General features: G+C 34.9%; 1 protein-coding gene across 1 annotated transcript in view; it reads right to left on the bottom strand.

The window, feature by feature from the left end:
• The window catches only part of LOC124308867 (DNA mismatch repair protein MutL-like), a 75708-nt gene that overhangs the window by 46908 nt on the left and 13603 nt on the right, over nucleotides 1-15197 (bottom strand). The window contains exons 3-4 of the mRNA XM_046772026.1: nucleotides 5953-6080; nucleotides 5749-5872 (exon numbers count right to left, since the gene is read on the bottom strand). Of these exons, the coding sequence (XP_046627982.1) occupies nucleotides 5749-5872; nucleotides 5953-6080 (252 nt within the window). The remainder of the gene's footprint in view (nucleotides 1-5748; nucleotides 5873-5952; nucleotides 6081-15197) is intronic.

Raw genomic sequence — 15197 nt, 5'->3', positions numbered from 1 at the left:
GATGTCAAAGATCTGTGAACGTATTGTGCTTGATCAGATCATTAAATATCTAAATGACTACGATGTGCTGGATCAACGTCAGACTGGGTTTCGGCCCGAAATGGGTACGCAAACTGCTGTTTTAAAGTTTGTTGATGATATTAGGTTTGGTATTGATGAGCAGTTGGTCACTATAGCAGTGTATTTGGACTTAACGAAAGCATTTGATTCTGTTGATCACTTGCTGTTGCTGACTAAACTTTGTAATCTTGGATTCTCGATTGAAGTTATTCACTGGGTATATTGGTATTTGACTGGAAGAAGACATGCTGTGAGAGATGGTGCAGAGCTGTCTACATGGAGTAATTGCCTTGCAGGAGTGAGTCAGGGAAGTGTTCTTGGCCCGCTATTATTCTCACTGTTTATCAATGATCTTCTTACGTGTCTACGATATTGCAGTTATCTCTTTTTTGCAGATGCTGGTGTTATCTATTTAACATGTAAAATTACTGACTTAGATAATGCAATTGGAAGGACGAATGAAGATCTTGCTGCGGTGGCGGAGTGGTGTCGATTAAATGAGCTAAAGATTAATGCCACCAAGACAACGGCTACGATATTAGGCAGTCCGTTCAATGTTAACTTGGTCAAGCTGGATCAGATACCGAGTATTGTTTTGGGTAATGAAAATATTGAGTACGTTGTTAGTTTCAAATACCTCGGGGTTTTAATTGACCAGAGACTATCGTGGGTTGATCAGGTTGGTAAGACTTGTAAATCAGTGTCGAAAGTGCTATATCGTCGTCGTCAGTCGGTTAATGACTTGAACGTTACGTTAAAGCGTCAATTAGTAACTAGTTTGGTGCTCCCTATTTTTGATTACTGGGCGGTGGCTGTTACCAACGTAAATCAAAGTCTTGAGAAGAAGTTGAAGGTTACTCTGAATAACTGTGTGCATTTTGTGTTGCGAAAGCCGCTTGGAGAACACGTCAATGGACCGCGGCCTTATCTTGGGTGGCTTTCGCCATTTAACCGTCGGCTTTACTTGATGGGTTGCATTTATTATGGGATGCTGGTCTTGACCCTTAGTGGCATAGTGGCATTCCAGAATGCCACCTGTTTTAAACACGTTTTTACGATTTTAGAGTAGTTTTATTCGATTTAACCGGGTTTTTTTTTTGTAATTTTGTGATCTTGATATGTTAAAGGATCAAAGTTTATGTCTAAATTGTTTTTATGTTCCGTTAATTTTTTTATATAAATTAACAAATTCTGAAAAATAGCACTTTTTTTAGAAAAAATGTATTGTTGAAGATAGTTTTAAGAGTATCCTTACGATTTTTGGTAGGCGGGGGTTTTTAGAGTCGCTGATTACGAATCCGTTTTCAGATTTTGCAAAATTCAAATTGGCGGACACAATATGGCGGCTGTACACTTTAAATGACCGATTCTACGACAACAAAACGATTTTGATTGATTTAAAAGTATGGGAAGAGGGTTTTCGGGGTCGGTGATTACAATTCCACATGCCTTGTCACTTCTTGAACATTTATCATAATACACTTAGGAAACGTTTATAAACCAAGTCGTTCATTTAGGAGACACGGGTGGGGGGTGCTACGAAGCTATTTAGGGACCACATGAGGGCGAGGCGGGTACTAAGCGGCGGCCACGTAGCTTTCATAGCCCTCCAGGCTCTTGCAAATAAAGCAATACGATTGGTCATATTCAATTTGAAATTTCGAATAACATGCCGAAATGCAATGTTGATCGACTGATAACGCATGAACAGCGAACTAGATATTTTATACCTTCCCCCGCTCCTGCCTGACGTTTGCTGTAGTGTTTTGTTCTCTGAATTGTTAGGCCAAACAATAGAGAATTTTTTGTATTACTATATTCCGGGACAATATACACTCTTTGAAAATTCGTTTCTTCGACTGAAATAAAAAATCTGTTTGAATGTAGGGTGTTTGGAGGAAACGAAGCAGGTAGGTGGGCTCACTTTATTCAATCATTTCTATGATTTCATACATTAGAAATAACAATTAAATTTTTTACTATCGGCAGGAAATAAAGCTAATATAATTGCATCTCTGCTATTCACTGATATGTGCTCCTCCTATCCAATTCATCACACGGACACAGATCATCGCCACTTTAGTTGGTTGGCGAAAAAAGTTGTAGGATTTAGGGTTTATTTCAATTTCGAATCGCGTGAAACGTATCTTCTAAGTAACTTTCTCGCTCTCTCGTAATTTCAGGACGTAACATTAAATTTTACGACTTTTGAAAATGAAAGACATCAAACCAATCTTTCAAGAAATTGGAATATCTTGCTATCGGTAACAAAATTGTGAATCTCTTTTTTCTCGAATTTAGTTCAACCAAATATACTAATAGTTTATAGTGAATGTATTTGTTCCGATTAATAAATTATTGTTAATAATACTAGAAATGTTCCAATAATTATCAGAGTTTATTTTACAACTTTACGACAATGTCCGATTCAATAAGCGAAGGGACCCAATACTAAAATTGAATATTCTGTGATATTTGATTTATTAACCCTTAAATGATACACGTCTTAAATCAGATGCAAGATGTGTCCCTTGTTCCTTTAAAACAGATGAATATCTAATTTTTAACACAGTCATGAAAACATATTCTCAAATCATCTCCTAGTTGCTGTTATTTAGGAACAATAAACTCAATCCAATCCGATACAATATCTACTTCATAGTACTCCGAATATCACCTTGTAACATGGATTTTCAAAAAGAATCCCTATGTCGCAGGAACCATTATAAAATTCTTGATTTTCACCGCGTGCCACTGGATAACTTCTGTATTCCAGGTTCAATTTCCAACATCCAGATGAGATTTTTTCTGTTTCAGACAGTGCTAACGTAAAGTGCAGAAATAATTGTAATAAATAGGTTCGCAAACTTGATGAGTTTTTGTTTAGGAACAGGTTAATTTTGTGTATAACAGAAACTGTATTTGTTCAAGTATACGTCGCTTCCAATGGTTTGTACTGATACACACAGGCAACAAACTCGTTACACCAACTTACATCTAGTTACTCAAAAGAGGTGCTGAACGCACCTATGTCTCTGTTATCTCTCACTCATCCACACAAGCCAAACCTATTGCCTTAAGAGCGTCGATTAAATATCTTCTGATATCGACCACGGTATTGCTCAACGATACTATTCTTCTTAGACAATTCAAGCCAATTGAAAATAAATAATAACATAACGTCTATCGGCTTCTTTACGCGCGAGAGATTCACAAATCTTGTCACATTTTGTGTACGTTGACTTCCAGCTTCGCAAACCAAAATATCGTTGCGGGAAGATTTCGCCGACCAATGAGCCCGAATTATTCGGCGCATCCGCAGTTGATTTCTAAGTTTCAAGAGATTGTCCTGGTATACGCGCTTCTCAACGTCTGCCGTTCTACCCCCACTACTCAACCGCTTTCGCGTGCCAGTCCGTTTTCAGTCACGTTTGCAAGTATTTTTTGTACCTATTTCGCAGCATTTCAACGCAAAATTCGAATATACGTTTTGATGTATTATACTTCTACTTTCAAACTCTGTTAGGAAATTCAAAATCCGACCGTTAATTATGTATCCAGACACACTGCAAGATGCGGCATTCAAAAATTGAAATCGCAATTGCGCAACAACTATTCATGTGACAGCGCCTGACTTGTGCACAAGTAAAGAACATGCCAATCACTACTTTCATCTGAAGGGATTGCGCTACAAGCTACAAACATGACAGAGCAGTAATTTTTAAAAAAACAAAGATTTCGTATGTATTTTTTTTTTCTTACACAAAATACAATTGGAAATTGCCTTTCGTGTGATGGCACAGCCGAAATTCTGCTAATACTTTTGTTACACAATCACTTATTTACTGCTCTATTGCTTGGCCTGTGCCTGACAAGCACTAGTACGTCGCGGCTGGCAGTATCGACTACAATCTGCAACACGTTTTAAACGTGCAACATTGTGTCGAAAATCATTCAATTTTAGTTCAGGTTTTGGTATTGAAAATTGGTATTTTATTTTTATAATGTGTAATAGTACGTGTAAGTAAAGAAACTCACGTCTCCTGTGGGTATAGGGCTAGTTCTGATTGCTGTTTGTGAATAATAAATCTCTTTTCCACAACAGATTCAGAATACAAAACCTCGTTAGAAGGTTAGAACCATTGAAAATGAATTTCACTGACACATTTCGAAATTTTGTATACATCTCTCAGTTTCAGTTCAAATGATCCTAAAAAACAAATGAATAATAAGTGAATAAAAATTCAACCCACATTGAATCAAGGTTGAAAAGTACGGTGATAAGCCAGACGTGACGTTTGGGGCGACGATGATGTGGGGGACGGGTTTCACGGTAACGCGGGAAGCATTCGACGATAAGACGCCGTACGAATAGCAGTGTCTGGTAGTGATGGTTTCTCTTTCTCTTTTCCTGGTCAAATAACATGAATTGAAAAATACATCTACGAACATGAACATTATGAAACGAGCTTCGACGACGACAGACAGAACAAAAGTTGCATGAACGTAAAGAACCAAAGATGGCCGGAGACTTGAGGAAGTGGAATAGACTCGCAATAGCACGCAATCGAATGGGAAGAAAACCAAGACATTTTTATATGAATATTTTGTGTGTAGGGAGTGTATTTTAAATCTTGCAAATGAATGGATGAATGAATGAATCATTTTTTAATGATTTCTATTTACCATTTTATTTATACACCTTTGATTTATTTATTCGTTATTTTAATCTTGAGAGCGAATGGATGGATGAATGAGTGTTTTTTTTTTAATAATTTATTTTTACATCTTATTTCTTTTCTTTACCATTATACATCCCTAATTCATTTATTTATTTGGTACGAGAACGACTGTGTCTTGTAGTTGAACGTGTTCATGATTTGTATTGAGATTGACTATTTGCTATTGAGAATACAAAAGTCGATAGTTCATCCAATGTAGCTGTAAATTGTAATAATAAAAAAACAAATCGTTACAACTTTCAGACTTTTATGTATTGCTTACATCTAAAAAAAAAAGCGTAAAATGGCGTTGTATATCAATCTTTAATTTTGTGTTTTAATTCGAAAATCCGCCGTGATTGTTTGCAATGGAGGTTCGAAACTTTAAGCGGAAATCGATAAATTACGCCGCGGAAATTTTTATCTGAGAGTGGATTGGTTTGAGTTAAAAATGTTTGAAGTTATTAACTGATAATTATTCAAACATTTATGACAATTGAGCAGTAAGAAACGGTGAATACAAAAAAAGAAAAAATCCAACGCTTTGATGTATAGCTTTAAGGAATACAGCGTGACTTGGTTTTTCTCACACACGTCTGCATTTATCATAATTGATAATGAAATAGAAGTTGGTGATTCATATGTTTCAGATGATTTGATTTATGAGAATAAAATAACACTTGGAGATTTATTGGAGTATGGAAATGTATTGAAACGCAATGATAGATTGATTTCAAATTGTGGTGGATGAAATGTATCAGAGAACTGAAGTTAGGTAGGCAGTTCAAAGCGTGCACAAAAGAGTGCAAAAGAATCCTTGCAGAAAATTGTATGTTCCAGGCTCAACTAGCCCCAACCTATTCAGTGCAAAACTTTTATCATTGTATGAGGGTTAACTTGAGTGTTTATCTTTATTTTAAACAACGTTGATAATATACGCTTCAACGAATGCCGAATTTACCAATACCTTTGAGCAAATCTTCATAACGAATCCTTTCATGAATCGCATGCTGATCAATCAATAGCAAGGCGATGTCATCTTGGTTCAGGGCAACAGCAACTATGAAATTATCGTTGATTTGCTTCACAACCTGTAGATTTTAGGGAAATATGAATATTTCATTTTCACCACGCAAATTTGTGGATCAAAACCACTATCATTATTTCTTACCTCTATTACGTTGAACAACTCTTTTTTAAACTTAAATTCGCAAACATTGGATCCAGGTAAGCATGGCCTCACTTCTATATCTTGGCATCGGGGTAACGAACGGACATCATTGTTCGCCGTAAGTCGTCCTGTGTGAGTTAAGAAATAGTATGTTCAACGCAGCGGAAGTAAAAGGTAAACGAATTTATAAACCAGTCCTATGCAAAGGAGGCTTCACAAATATATTTCCTGAAGTGTTACACAAATGTGATGTAGTGCTGTAAGATCGTGTTATAAATATTGTTACAAGCAATATGATACTTTGTATAATGTATGCATGTATGTGTGTGAGTGTGTCATAGAGGTGTAAGAATGAGCTGATGAATTAGGTCAGTCATGATGTGAGTGTTGTCAGAGTAGTTATTCTGCTTCCACAACAACTCTGTTTATAGTTTAATATTTCTGTGGCACCTTGAATACATCCAAGTCAGTTCTAGTTCTGTGCATTCATTTTCTACTCCTCCACCCTTGGTCGTCAATGCATTAGTTGCAACAGGTTATGGGCCTTTACCAAGGAAAACAATAATTGAGTAGTGCACGAGCAAAGTTAGTGGAACTCTTATTTCTTGCTCAGAGACGCGTGTGATGGCCAGCGACCGTTGAAGGACAATATGGCATCCCGATCAAATAATTCGTTATTCCAGTCGATTGAGAAACTGACTGGACAAGATAATTATCATGATTGGGCTATGTCCATGGAGGCATATTTGCACCTTGAAAGACTCTGGAATGTTATTAAACAATCAACTACGGGAGATCTAGATACCGATGAAGATCATAACATTCAAGTAAGATCGTGGTTGATCATGGCAGTTGAACCGAATTCAGACAGATTCAGCAAAACAAATATGGGAAAAACTGAAACTTGTGTATGATGATCAAGCAATTTTCAGTGGCAGTAATATGTTAACTGATCTGTGCATCAAGAAATTAGAAGACTGTGAAACAGTACAAGAGTATATTGCCAAGAAACTAAATGCAGCGAACAGGCTAAAAACTCAAATATGGCAGTTTCAGACAAAATTGTTGCTATGCTGTTGCTGATGGGGTTACCCGAGTATTATCGTCCAATGATGATGGCACTGAAGAATTCAGGAGCGGATATCACGTCTGATAAAGTAAAAGAAAGCATCCTTGAAGAAGTAGCTCAGCGTGAAGCTACAGAATCACGTGATATACTAGGTATGTATTCACATGCGTCCCCCAAAAATTCCTGGCGGGCAAAAAGTGGTCAGTCAAGGTCAAAAACGGCACTTAGAAAAATAATGTGTCATATTTGTCATCGACACGGCTATTATGCCAAAGATTGTCCAGTGAAGTCGAAAGGGACAAAGGCAGCATTTGCTACCAAATACGAGGATCAAGAAGATGACAACCAGGATGAAGATGATGATGATGAGTCCGACAGTGAAGCTTTGTCGGTTAATTTAACTTTCTGTACACTTCTTAGTTTTTTAACTATTAATAACAAGCAAGCTGATGTGTCACAATTGTGGATATTAGATTCAGGCACATCAAGGCACATGTGTACTGTGAAATCGAAATTCATTAATTTGCGTCACTCCAAAATTGAACAAATTTCCATGGCAGACTCAAACCAAGTAAAAGTATTTGGCGAAGGTGATGTCATGATTAATTGTAAAACACCAAATGGAATATGTAAGGTAATGTTAAAAAATGTCTTGTATGTACCGAAACTTGTCCTAAACTTAATATCAATAAGTTGCCTAGTAAACAAAGGTTCTATTGTGTTATTAGAACATGAACAATGTACAGTAAAACATTCCAACGAAATTATTATGACTGCAAATCAAATCACAAATGGAATTTACAGACTAAATGTATCAAATGCTCCTAGTAATAAGAAAGACCAGAAAAATATAACAACTCATCATGAAAACAAGAACCAAGTTCTGTTATCAACATCCACCAGCAAAGCTGACTTGTCGACCTGGCATAGAAGACTGGCTCATCTCAACTAGAAATACCTGTCTCAACTGAAAAATGTTGTTGAGGGAGTAAACTTCAGTAATGCAACAAGGAAGTTCTGCAAGACATGCATCCATGGCAGACAAGTAAAAAATCCTTTCTCACAAAATTATCAGAAAGCGCAAGCTATCTTAGATCTCGTTCATACGGATCTCTGTGGAATAAAACCTAACTTTATAGGTCACCGTTATCTCATGACAATTTATGATGACTATTCCAGAATGATTTTTATCTATCTACTCAAACTAAAAAGTGATACAGTCAATTGTCTTGAGCATTTTATCAATTATACTAAAAATTAAACTGGAAAAACTGTCAGAGCTATCAGAAGTGATAATGGCAGAGAATATATTAATGCTAAATTCATGCAAATATTAAAGACTAACGGAATTGATCATCAGACTACAATACCCGGCAACTCATAATCAAATGGAAGAGCTGAAAAAATCAAGAGAGTATTACAAGATAAAGCTCGTTGTATGCTTGCTGATGCAGATGTACAAACAAAATTCTGGTCAGAAGCAGTGGCCACAGCATCCTACCTATCTAACAGATCTCCAAAAGAAGTACTAGATGGAAAAACTCCATATGAAATGTGGTATGGTACGAAACCAAATTTATCTAACTTAAGAATATTTGGATGCAAAGCATTTGCACATGTTCCCTCTAAGACTTTCAACAAATTCGACAATAGATCTGTTGATTGTCTATTTATGGGATACTGTAAAAATTCAAACACCTATAAATTATGGAATATTAAAGAGAAGAAATTCATACTCAGCAGAATGTTGTTTTTGATGAAAAATCCAGCCTAATAAACTCAAAATCAGTTGTTATGCTACCCATTCACGATGAAGAGGTAATTCATGATCAACAAAACTCTGATGACAGCGATGAATTTCAAGATGCAAGCACTGAAGAACCTATACCACAAGATGTACAAGATTCTCATCAAACGGGAGAAAAGAATTCAGATATTTCACCCAGCCCAACAACATCTATAAGACCGGTATCATGCGAAAATAAAACTCTAAACCTTTAACTGCGAAGATCTGAAAGGGAAAGAAGTACTCCTATATGGCACAGAGATTATAACACTGCTTTCAATACAAGAACAGAATCAAATGAAATTCCTAAGACCTATAAACAGGCAATTAATAGTAAAACAGCTGATCTTTGGATACAAGCGATGGAAAAGGAGTATAACTCCATACTCTCACATGACACCTGGATGATAACAGATTTACCAGCTGGAGCGAATCTAATCAACACAAGATGGGTCTTTACTCAAAAGAAAATTATGAAAGGAGAGACAATATACAAAGCCAGACTAGTTGATCAAGGCTTCAAACAAAAAGAAGGCATAGATAATAGGGTGCTTTTTTTTGGACTATTTTTTTTTCGGTCCCATCCTGAAATTTTGTTGGAAATACAACAAAAAAAATTCCCTGAAAGATTGAGCCCTTAATATTAATATTAAGTGCTCGCCCAAGGCATGTAAAGATTTCCCGCTTAAAATACACGTAAACTTTAATTTTTTTCTTTGAAACATCTACAGTTCAGAGGCATTCTATGGTGTAGTCTAGGCCGTCAGTAGGTTTTCTTCGGAATGAAATGCTCTTCGGAATGAAATGAACAAAAGTGCTCATTGCGGTGAAGTCGTAACTCACACCGGCGAAGTCGTACGGGCCACCCAAACCCAATTTTTTCATGAAATTCTTGTCTTTTTGCCCGTATCTCGTTAATAACAAGAGCTACAAGAAAAAAATATTCAACAAATTTGTAGGAAATTTAATTTCCTACAAAAAAGTTCCAAAAAACCAAATTGCTAACATCGATATTTATTGAGATATTGGGCTTTTAAGGTGAGGAAGTATGGAATTTTCATGAATAATTGAGTTAAATTGTCGAATTATTGATTGTCGAATATTTTTTTTTTTTTGTAGCTCTTGTCATTTACGAGATAGGGGCAAAAAAACAAGAATTTCATGAAAAAATTGGGTTTGGGTGGCCCGTACGACTTCGCCGGTGTGAGTTACGACTTCACCGCAATGAGCACTTTTGTAGAGCATTTCATTCCGAAGAAAACCTACTGACGTCCTAGACTACACCATACACGGTGAGTCTTAATATTTTTAAATGAAAAGTTCGAGGACCCCAAAGCTACGATTGGGAATTTGTTATAAATCGTCTCTATAATACATTTTTCATCAACTTGAAATAATCCCCTGGGCCGTTTTTTTTATTTCTTAAAAATTCGTCAAAATTGCTATGTATAATAACTTAAACGCTAAATAAGCTGGTTCATTCTTATGATACGAGTTTGAATAAATATTTAAGTAAGTTAAAGTACTTGCAAATCATTATTGTAATAGTAACATGAATATTTTATTCAAGTATTTTTCAACAATCACTAAAAACTAGCCATATTTATAAAATTAATAAAATAATTTTTTTTTTTGAAAAAGAAATTTTTATTTCTTTTTCTAAAATAAAAATAAAATAATTTTTTTTTTTGAAAAAGAAATTTTTATTTGAAAAAAGTTACGTAAAATTAATAAAATAATTTTTTTTTTTGAAAAAGAAATTTTTATTTGAAAAAAGTTACGTAAAATTAATAAAATAATTTCTTTTTCAAAAAAAAAAAAATTATTTTATTAATTTTACGTAACTTTTTTCAAATAAAAATTTCTTTTTCAAAAAAAAAAATTATTTTATTAATTTTATAAATATGGCTAGTTTTTAGTGATTGTTGAAAAATACTTGAATAAAATATTCATGTTACTATTACAATAATGATTTGCAAGTACTTTAACTTACTTAAATATTTATTCAAACTCGTATCATAAGAATGAACCAGCTTATTTAGCGTTTAAGGGAGCTTTCCAGTGTGAAATTTTCAAAAACTCGATTTTTTTTTTTTTGCTTTATCGAATAGTATACACTCTTCCAAATATTCCCTGAAATTTTCATGCCGAAATTCAGATTATTTCGGTTACTGTACAGCATTTTTTGGAAGAAGGCAAGGGAGCGCTACAGCTGCCGCGTCGGCCGTCTGCCCGTGCGACTGTTATTTCTATTGTCTCGTTCCTACCTGCACGTACATGAACTTGGCTCGCCAATTGTCGAAAATGTGAATTCGGACTATTGCATAATTTGCCGTTAATTAGCCGTAAATTAGTCGCGCGACTTATTTTTTTGTCGCACTCAATTTTAAAAAAACAAGCGGATGGCGTGCTAAATTCTTGAAAATCAATCAATGACTGTGTGTGGCAACTAGCCCCAAAGCACGTATTCTGCGGCAAGCAGATAGTAGAAATCGCTACGCAGTGTGCTGTGTGCACCTTCAATGAAGGTTACGACCCAATTTTAAAAATTTTGGAGACGATGGGATGCACGATAGGGCCGAGCGCCGCACATTTCGCCGCTAAGTACAAGAATGCGCGCATCACCCAAGCAAACCGCCGGGCGTCCCTGGATAGCAAAGAGGCGAGGACAGCTCGTCGGACTGAACAATCCATTGAGCACGATCTTTTCGAAGAAGCAGAAGGGATATTGTACGGACCTGGCATCGCTGATTGACCGTAAGTAAACGATTTACCTAAAATTTCCTCACTTGAAACTTTGAACGCGTTTTTCTCGAAACAGCATTTTTCAAAACGGTGTCCAACTTGGAGGGCAGAGTTTTAAAGCTATCGAGTTGAATTTTTTACATAATATTCTTAACGTCATTGTTTATCGTGCTATGGAAGCTTTTTTTTTTTTTTTGACATCTTCCTATTTTTTTGGAAAAAAAACTGCCAAAAAAAATGCTAAAATCGATACTTTTTGTTCAAACCGGCGCCATTTTTGCAAAAAAAAAAAAAAAGAAAAAAGCCTCCATAGCACGAAAGCCAATTATATACCGATCAATAATCTTTTTGTGTTTTTTGTTTCAGATCAAAATTGTGACCCCCAACGTGGACACAACATCCAAGTGCATTTTCTGCAACAATTGTTTCATCATTTTTATAGATATTAATTAATAAATAAATCGATCTTTAAAAAATTGTTTAGTATTCTTCAATACCCAATTAATATACAAAAAAAAAACCAGACCGATTAGATTATTTTTTCTTTAAAAAAAAAAATCGCGAAAAACAGCGATTTTTCGGGCTGTCACACTGGAAAGCTCCCTTAAGTTATTATACATAGCAATTTTGACGAATTTTTAAGAAATAAAAAAAACGGCCCAGGGGATTATTTCAAGTTGATGAAAAATGTATTATAGAGACGATTTATTACAAATTCCCAATCGTAGCTTTGGGGTCCTCGAACTTTTCATTTAAAAATATTAAGACTCACCGTGCATAGAATGCCTCTGAACTGTATATGTTTCAAAGAGAAAAATTAAAGTTTACGTGTATTTTAAGCGGGAAATCTTTACATGCCTTGGGCGAGCACTTAATATTAATATTAAGGGCTCAATCTTTCCGGAGAATTTTTTTTGTTGTATTTCCAACAAAATTTCAGGATGGGACCGAAAAAAAAATAGTCCAAAAAAAAAGCACCCTAATAGATAATGAAGAAATATTTTCACCAGTTGTACGATATTCATCTCTGAAGATGCTGTTTGCAAATGCAGCAAGATATGATTTAGAGATTAAACATTTAGACGTAACAATAGCGTTTCTTAATGGTGAAATTGATAGAGACATTTATGTAACCCAGCCGTTAGGATTTGTAACACCGGGAAATGAATCTAAAGTTTGCAAGTTAAAAAAGGCCATCTATGGTCTTAAACAGGCTAATAGGGTATGGAATAACAAACCAGACCTCATTTTTAGGTCAATGAAACTAACGAAATCCATGAATGACTTATGTATATATTATTCAAACACTGAAAACGGTATCAATTTTATGGTAAGTATTTTTGTAGATGATATGGTTGTTTTCTACAAAGATGAAAGACTCTTCAAGGGATTCTATGATAGTTTAACACAACATTTCAAAGTAAAGAATCTTGGAAATGTAAAAAAACTGCTAGGCATCAACATAACCATACATAGAAAAAATAAAATTATAAAATTAGACCAAATTGATTATATAGAAGATATGTTAAAACAATATGGTTTAGACGATTGCGTTGGAAAAGTAAACCAATAGATCCAGGAGTGATTCTAATACCTAATATAGGGCAGAAAACGCCAGAAGAAATATTAAGACTTCGAATGATACCTTATCAGAATACTATTGGATCACTAATGTACTTATTTCAAGCTACCCGGCCTGATATTGCCTATGCAATAAGCCTGTTAAGTAGATTCAATACCTGCTATGGTGAAGAACATTGGCAGGCAGTAAAAAACCTAACGAAATATATCAAAGGTACATCAGATATAAGTGTAACATTCAACGCTGAAAGCAATTCTGAAATATTTGGCTATTGTGATGCCAGCTATGCATCAGATAAATTTGATTATAAGTCAATTACAGGGTACATTTACCTGATGCAAGGGAGTGCTATTAGCTGGCGAGCCAAAAAACAATCTACTATTGCAAAATCATCTACAGAAGCTGAACTACAATCATTATCAGATGCTGTTGATGCACTTTGGCTAAGGAAAATTGTTACAAGATTCAAGTCCTACATTGATTTTCTGTGATAATAAGAGCACCATTGAATTTGGAAAGAATGCTAAGTTTAGTCATGCCCTAAAACCTGTAAATATAAAATACTATTCTATAAAAGAAAAAATTGATAGAAAATTGATTGAATTAAAATTTGTTGAAACGAATAAAATGGTAGTAGATATGTTAACCAAGGCCACAGGTCCGACTAAAGTAGAGTACTTTTTAACAAACATTGGTATGTACAAAGATCAGGATCTTACACAGGGCTATACATGTAATATGAATGATAAGATTTTACTGTAAAAATAAATTGTCTAATATCTCTATATCAAACTTGTACAGTTGGCTGGAAGTGTAAATCAAGTCGCAACTCAGTCTTTTTTGAGATTTATTTTCGGTTGACTGTATAATAACTATTATGTTTTGAACATTAGTTGAAAATGTACAATTGATTTCAAGAACTTGAAATGATGCTAGAATATATTATAATAAATTACCAATGCATACATTAAGGGAGTGTGTTACAAGCAATGTGGTACTTTGTATAATATATGCATTAGGGTGGGCCAAAAAAATCAAATATTTTTTTTTTCACTTTGTACTCCGAAAACTTCGTTGATAGAGACTTCAAAAACATTCTCTCCAAGTATGAGCTCTTAATTTTAATAGGAAGGTCCTCCGCCTCGCAGTTTTCTATTTTTTTCTTATGGTGAGGAAGAAAAATACATATCTCGGTATCTACTATTTATAAAAAAAAATTTATATCATATTTTCGTAGGAAATTGAATTCTCTACAAAAAAAGGTCTCCTACAATTTTTTTGTATACCTCACTGTTCAGAAGATATTCACCGTCAAACTTGAATGCACACTATTTTTAACAGTGGCGTTAATATCGATTTATCGTTTGAAGTTACGAAATCTTCATCTTTTAATAAGCGTGAAATTTTTTTTTATATTTTATAAGATTTTTCAGCATTTTTTCAGATTTTAGAAAGTGGAGTTTTTTTTTGGAGTTTTTAAATCAAACTCAGATCCGCTGGGTCGAAAAATTCTGAAAAAATTACCGAATGAGTTTTTTGTCATGTACTTTCATACAAAAAATAATTTCAAAAATCTAAGACCTCACCGTAGAATCTTGATCGTTTTGGTATGCAATGCTCCATATGTATACCCGGGAAAATCTCTAGAAATTATACAGTCAATGCGCATGCGAGAGTTTTATCGGCTGCTCGGTCAGGCTGGCCACTCCGAGTTTCAGCTGTCAAACTGTGTTTCTGGCGGCGATGTAGTTCATACGAATTTTTGAGGTTAGAATCTCAAACAGTCGAGATAGTGACTCGGAGAGCATTTGCTATTGAGTCGGAAAGTTAATTCTTCAAAGAAGGGTCGAAACTTGATGCTAATGCTCTTTGAAAATTGGCTTTATTCGACTGAAATGAGAAATCTGTTTAAATGTTGGGTGCTTGGAAGAAACGCAGCGGGTAGGTGGGAATACTTTATTTGATCACTTTTATTATTTCGTACATTAGAAATAACTAGAGAAGAGTACAATTTCGAAATTTTCAGGTGAGTTGAAAAATTAACGACGGAGCCAGGAATCGAA

This window comes from Neodiprion virginianus, chromosome 1, assembly GCF_021901495.1.
Source record: "Neodiprion virginianus isolate iyNeoVirg1 chromosome 1, iyNeoVirg1.1, whole genome shotgun sequence".
Lineage (NCBI taxonomy): Eukaryota > Metazoa > Arthropoda > Insecta > Hymenoptera > Diprionidae > Neodiprion > Neodiprion virginianus.
Note: the sequence above shows the minus strand (reverse complement) of the source record. Positions and strands in the feature narration are given on the sequence as shown.